Genomic DNA, 7,358 nt, shown 5'->3' on the forward strand with positions numbered 1-7,358 from the left:
TGGGCAAATACAAGTCACTCAAAAGCCCAATGTATCATATTTGAAACATTTGAAAACTAGTTACAAAAATATTGAACATTTGCACTATTACTGTTCAGGAAGAAAAATATACAATTTGACCACAAGGGCCATAATGTCACCTGCCATTCCTCTTAAATGTTTCAGGAAATTTACAAATAAAATAGTTCCAGGCAGGTATTTGACCGCATTACAGTTCCATATCACTTCGCCAAACTCAAAAACACTGACCAATCCAATAAATATATAACAAATTACTATTTTCCACGTTTTTCCAGCGAAATTTTTATTTTTATATTTATCTCTGGAAAACACCTCTGGCTTTGTCTACTGTACAAACACGCCTACTGTACATAGCACACACACGGAAGCGCACACGACGTGCTGTCAGCGCTGCCCGGCCACTTCAGCATTAAAATAGTTTAGTAACTGAACGGCTACATTACTTTTTTTTCAGCAGAGAGGTGTAACTTTGGCTGTTCTTAACGTGTTCACACTTACAGTTTCGATAGTAGAACGCCGTTGACGCACGGACGCAGGTAATTAACACACGCTCTCTTCTCTCTCTTTTAACTTCAGATTGCATCGTTTATGCATCTCTAGCTCTACGACGACGTTTTGGGGTGACCAACTGGGGGATTAGATGAGAGGCGCAAGAAAGTAGTCCCGAACACGAGCGTTTTAAGGGGCAAAAAAAAACCTAACAAAAATGTCTTAAAATGAAACATCTCAGTAACGTCTTGAGATGTGGTAATATAAGCGGAGCTAGTGAAAGCCTGCAGAATTATTAGAAAATAATACATAGAAAAGCGTATAAGCTTCCAAACAACTTCTTTGAGCACTTTGTTACAAAGAAGGCTACATCATTAAAATGAGCTTGACGTGAACCTCCATCAGCACGTGCCCGAGCAAGTGCAACTCCTAGGCCACTTCTCCAAAACGACTATAGGTATTTATTTATTTTTTCTAAATATTATTCACTGTTTCACCCCCCTTTTCATGCTTTCATTCTTCGACTTTGATTCATACTTTGTCCTGCGGGCCAGATATTTCCATCCATCAGAGTATTAGTCCTGTCTCCACTTGTAGATTTCTCTTAAAGTAAGCATGTCGTGTGCAGGTAAGCGCAAATGTGTGTCTGGATGCCTTCATACATTGACATCGGGTGGGTTAAATTTGAGTATATGCTGATAAAGACTGACAGCAGAGCACATACAGTATAAGTGCTGGGTGACACATGAACGCAAATAACAATCAAGAAAACAACCACCAGCAAACTGAGCTGTCTGACACGTATAGCCTATGAATTTGGAAAACAATAGTGAAACACATTAATATTATACATAAAATCTGAATTAAATAAAGATTTTTATAATTAGATCATACTTAATGTTGCCTGATATTAAAAAAGTTTATTAATAATCTTAAACATAAACCTGGCAATATACACACACAATAAAATTAAATTTTACATTTAAATGCATTACCATATATTAATTACCAATATGTAATTATTATTACCAATATGTAATAATACCAAAAATGTTTATATATTTATTCTTTTTTTTAAATTTTTTTTAAAAAATTTTTTCAAAAAGCAAAATAAAAACAAAAAATTTACTGACCCTAAAGTTTTGAATAGTAGTTTATATTTGTGTCTGTCTAAACTGGATCAGGATCAAGGGTCACATAACAAATGTGTGAGTGCACCTTAAACTATATGCAGTGTATGCCTGTTAATCATTGATCAGAATGTTAATAATTTAAGTGGACCTTGTAAAGCAGAATTTGAACTTGGTTCAAGTGGTTAAGATGAATAGGGCACTGGAATGAACAAGTGTTGGTCTTCCACTCATGCATGAACAATTACGGTAAGAGTCAGTTAGTAAACTATTTAGTTGTGTTAGTTTGGTACATTCATTAAGTGTGGGATGAAGCATGGAAAAGTATGGAATATTAATGTACAGATGATTTCAGTGAAAAATAATATTTTTGTGATGGCAAAGGAGGTATAACTACAACATATTCTTTTTTTCTTCAGATACAATGAAGTCACTTTCCAACCAGTCACATTTCATTGTTGGATTATTTTTGGCATTTTCTGTTTTCACTCTGAGCTACAGCGGAGGTAAAGTTTTACTGTATCCTGTCGATGGAAGCCACTGGGTCAATATGAAAGTCCTGATAGAAGAGCTGCACTCCAGGGGCCACAGCATCACCGTGATCCGACCCAAATCCAGCTGGTACATCACGGAAAAGTCCCCTCTCTACACTTCCATCACAGTCACAGACGAAATAAACGAATCCAATGACTTTTTTGAAGAGTATTTATTCAAAGTGATAGAGATAGAAAGAGGCGATTCTTCTGGACTGTCATTCTTGAAGCTCCAGGCTGATTTGTTCTCCATGTTGTCAAAAGCACACTATATTATGTGTAAAATAGTATCTGTCATTTTAGAAGATAAGGTGCTTGTGAAAAGACTTCAGGATGAGCGGTACGACCTGGTGCTCACCGATCCTGCTTTAGCAGGTGGCGTGATTTTAGCGCATTATCTAAAACTCCCTCTTGTTCTCAATGTACGATGGATCACAGCCGGTGAAGGACATTTTGCTATAGCACCATCTCCAATGTCTTATGTGCCTTTACCAGGCTCTGGCCATACAGATAAAATGAGTTTCACTCAAAGGGTTAAAAATGTTTTGTTTCAGAGCTTTACATTCTTCCAGGAAAGATATGTGGTTGGTCCACATTATGATGCTCTAATAGATAAGTATTTGGATTACAAAACGGACATTGTTAGCCTCATTCAAGCCGCTGATATTTGGCTCATGAGGACTGATTTTGTCTTCGAGTTCCCGAGACCGACCATGCCAAATGTTGTTTACATGGGGGGATTTCAATGCAAACCCTCCAAGCCTCTTCCTGCAGATCTGGAAGCGTTTGCGCAGAGCTCAGGAGACCATGGTTTTATTATAATGTCGTTGGGAACACTTGTTAAAAGCATCCCTGCCGACATGGCTAACAATATTGCAGCCGCTTTTGCTAGTTTACCTCAGAAAGTCATCTGGAGACATCTTGGAGATCGTCCATCCAACGTGGGCAACAACACTCTTATCGTTGACTGGATACCACAGAACGACCTCCTGGGACATTCCAAGATCAAAGCGTTTGTAGCCCACGGAGGAACCAACGGAGTGCAGGAAGCCATATACCATGGGGTCCCGATCCTGGGCGTCCCTTTGTTCTTCGACCAGTTTGACAACTTAATTCGCATTCAGGAGAGAGGAGCGGGAAAGATACTTAAATTGTCAGAGTTCAGCAGTAGTACTTTTGGACAAGCCCTACGGGAAGTGCTCAGTAACTCCTCCTACAGGACAAACATGCAGAGACTCTCCAGTCTGCACAGGGACCAGCCGATGAGGCCTTTGGACTCGGCCGTTTTCTGGATCGAGTATGTGATGAGAAATAAAGGAGCGACTCACCTGCGCTCAGAGTTCTACAAGATGCCGTGGTACTCGTACCATTCTGTGGATGTCTTGTTGGTTCTTTTCACTGTGGTTGTTGTGTTGGTGTTTTCTACCGCTGCAGTGATCAGATACGTGTGTTATAAAACGTGCTGTAAGCGAAAAATAAAAAACGAATGATGCTGTAGATTTTTATACTCAGATTTCCATGAATTCCAAAAATAAAATAACTGTGGAAATGCTTCACAGTGTATGTTTATGATTCTTTTAAAAGAACCAGTTCATGAGTCATTTGTTTGGCGAATTAAAGGAAAAGTTTCAAAAATTTAAATTTACTCACTCTCAAGTAGTTCCAAATTTGAATGAATTTCTTTGTTTTGCTGTACACAAATGAAGATATTTTGATGAAAGTTTGTAATCAGGTTTTTAAGGACACCATTGACTTTCATAGTCAATAGTGACCTAAACAACCTGGTTACAAACTACTTGAGGGTGAGGAAATGATGGCAGAAATAAAATTTTTGGGTGAACTATTCCTTTAACTACACTGCTCGTGCTGTTTAAAGCATAGACTTAAAAAAAAGATGAAGTGAAGCAAAAAAGTCCCGAAGATAGCCTCTGCTATCTTACGTAGATAATGTCATTTGGGTCCAGAGTTTGCAAAGTAGTGATTGTGAGGCGAAGTTGTCATTAAGCAGACTTGTAAAAAAGAATGATTAATAGTCATTTAGCTTTAGTCATTAGTCATTTTTTCCCTGCAAGGCTAACGCTAAGCTTTTTCTCTTAGCTATAGCTAGGCAATAACATGTATTTACTAATTAGCTTATGAAGCACAAATTTAACCAAACTATGATCCATTAGATCCCTTCAGTAACACTGGGTAGTGGGAACATGCTAAAATATTTTTTTAATCTTTTTCAAAATATAAGAGACCACAAACACAAGGACAAAAAAATCCTGGATTTCACAGTTTTGCTGCTATAGTGTGTGTTGTGCCGTTGTGTGATGAAGAAAGTAAACCACACAGTCCCGAGACTCCCAACTGCTGTGAACACGGGAAATCTCCCAAATCTTCTGTGGGTTTATTGGAGGGTCGCATACCAGCTTTTTATGCGATCTCACAAAATCTCTCGAGACTTGAGAATAAATATGTTTTCCAGCAGAAGTTGTGTAAACACTCTGTGGCCACAAATCGACAAGCTCCATCTCTGCTCTTCAAATGCATTGAACATACATAAGCGTAATAAGAACTACATGAAATTTAAGAATTAAGCTTCGGGGGAAAATGTATTGTGTAGATTGATAAAATTTGTTATTTTTGATTTTAGTTTGGCTTGCTACCATTCCTTTACCAGAGAAGGGCGGTTTATGTCCTATAGTGCAGCCAGCTTAAGATTTAATAAAGAGAACTGAATCACAAGAGTCAGTGATTTGGGAATCAAAAAATTGGTCACGTTGTATGTTTATAAATCACTAAAAAGAAAGGGACTTAACAAACACTGCAGATTTATTGTGATCGCTGAATAGTAGAGGATGGAACCAGTTCTGAATGAAGAAATGATTTTCGGATTCCAGTCCTAAAATAATAAATAAACTATTCATTGTAAGCGCCATGGTATAATATTACTTTAAAAAAAGCAGTTAAACTCGCACTTGAGGCATACTTGAAAAACTCAGCTCTGGGCTAATGTTTCTTTTTTGAGACTATAGCTGCAATCTCAGTTCATGTTAGAGTGCTTTTTAAAACTTATGTTGACAGAAGAGATGAAGAGGATGAGATATGTGTCATTGCTAGCATTTTCTCTGATGCTTTGGAGCAACCTGAGCTCATGGAGGTCACAACAGAGGGCCGTTTCATATGCCACATGTGCTAACCTGCTTGCTTTATTCAGAGAGACTCTAATAGGCATAACAGTGTGAAGATATTATCCCTTTTACGCACGATTAGAGTGAACCTTCAGAGCAGTTGGGCATTTGATTACATCCAGCTGCAGTCTATTCACTTTACATGCCTGTAACTGTCAAAAAATGTATTAAAAATGATAAAATAATATATTTATACCAAAGTTTACAACAATAGCACAGTATATGGATTACTGGTCTGCACCAGCGGATCACACTGTACTATTGTTGGAAATGTTTGCAGATTACCTTGTGGTTGTGTGATGTGGTATTATAAAAATGTAAAGGGGTTTTAAATCCAATGAGTCACGATGTTAACAGACCATGAACACAACCAGAAATCCAACATATCTGGGTTTTTGCACGTAAGAGCAGCTGTTTTACTGACCATGAATAACTGTCCGTGGGTCAGAGGATGCTGAACCCTGAAACATAACAATCTTTTACAGAAGTGTTTCAATAAATTTGAGTAAACCATGGCTATTTAACCTAAACCGCAGGCTCTTTAAATAGACTTACCATTATTTATTCAAACAAGGCTGCAGAACGATTGAGGATAATTACTCGCTGCACTTGAGGATGTAGTGGCTTAATATTACCTCAATGAAAATGCACGATAATGTTATTACGAGCTAATGATTATCACATTTGTTTCATCTCAGATTACTGATTCAGTTTGTACGACCTTTTTACAGATCACTTCAACACAAGCATTCAATACTGATCGTGTTTGCTGTGATGTACACTTCCAGTAAAAGCTCATTTTGACAAAACGCAGACCTTTACGATGAGGAAAATCCACTAATTTGTTTCAGGTAATGCAAACAAACAATGGCCGAACGGAACAAAACACCAAGGGGAATTGTAATGAGCTTCCCGAGACGTGTTCGGAGCAGCAGTCTATTTACCTTACAAGCCTTCGGTCTTGTGTGTGAGAAAACGGCCAGCCAGCAGGAAGAATTTAAATGAGTCTTGCAGCAATCGTCTTTGCTCACAGCATGTTTGAACTGAGGTTTCACTCACACAGCTCTGCATCTGACGAGAGAGAGTCATTTATCATAAAAGACAGCTAAAAATAAATATGTACATTTTTCTTGATCAAGAGTTTACAGCGTTAGCCTATTGTAATACAAACGAGCGGTCTGCCTCAAAATGGGAGAGCGTGAGCCAATAACGTGCAACAATAGGCCACTAGCCTATTACATGTGCAGCTTTTTTGCTACACACTGCATGTTATGCACACACAAAATCATTTCTGTATGTGTTGAAAAACTAGTTGAGATGAATTATGAGGTCTAGGTTTTCTCAAAAACATTAAATAAATAGTTTCTGACAGTAACAGATACTGTAGGTTATGTGCAGAATTGTACAGTTTCTAAAGACTATCATTGCGTCATTTCTCATCAATTTAAATGTTTTACAGGCCTTAAAATTATAAATGTCAGCTATTAAAACGTTTGTTATTTTCCATCTGTCAGTTAAATTTCACTGCCGCAGCAAATATTTATTAAACATTCTGACTAGTTTCACTCAGATTGTTTTTGGCAGCTCGATTTTTCCCGCCGATATTTTCCGTATTTCCGCCTTTCGAAGCTGGTACTGCTACCACAGACACAACGGGATGTAATATAACTTAAATATATAAATAAATAAATAAATAAATAAATATATAAATAAATATATAACAAATATAAACAAACCCAAACGAAACAGATATCGTTATTTCAGGTAAGCGTTTGCAAAAATCGTATCTCCCATGTTGCAGTACAAATTCTCGCCGCAAGGTGGCATTTGTCCGACGTGCACATGACAGGTGAAACAACATTAAAATTTGACATGAAAATAGTGCATTTTTTTCAAAATGGTTTCAGGGGACCATCTGGAGCACGACGTGCAAGAAAAAAAGACATACCTGAGGTAAATAACGACACCTTCGGTGTGAAAAAAATGACTGCATTCACACAGAAGTTTCA

The 7,358-nt window shown here is 37.7% G+C and overlaps 1 protein-coding gene across 3 annotated transcripts; it reads left to right on the forward strand.

Annotated features, from left to right (window-relative positions):
- The first annotated feature begins 387 nt into the window (after positions 1–387).
- Positions 388–3,725, forward strand: ugt5d1 (UDP glucuronosyltransferase 5 family, polypeptide D1). Of its 3 annotated transcripts, none has more exons than XM_043251199.1 (2): positions 388–557; positions 2,060–3,725. In XM_043251199.1, the coding sequence occupies exon 2, from the start codon at positions 2,065–2,067 to the stop codon at positions 3,661–3,663; it is 1,599 nt and encodes a 532-aa protein (XP_043107134.1). In that variant the 5' UTR covers positions 388–557; positions 2,060–2,064; the 3' UTR covers positions 3,664–3,725. The 3 variants fall into 3 exon arrangements, with proteins under 3 accessions (XP_043107134.1, XP_043107135.1, XP_043107133.1); XM_043251200.1 differs by lacking the exon at positions 388–557 and adding an exon at positions 610–967; XM_043251198.1 differs by lacking the exon at positions 388–557 and adding an exon at positions 1,658–1,889.
- The last annotated feature ends 3,633 nt before the right edge of the window (positions 3,726–7,358 follow it).

The sequence above is a fragment of the Puntigrus tetrazona genome, chromosome 10 (assembly GCF_018831695.1).
Source record: "Puntigrus tetrazona isolate hp1 chromosome 10, ASM1883169v1, whole genome shotgun sequence".
Classification (NCBI taxonomy): Eukaryota; Metazoa; Chordata; class Actinopteri; order Cypriniformes; family Cyprinidae; genus Puntigrus; species Puntigrus tetrazona.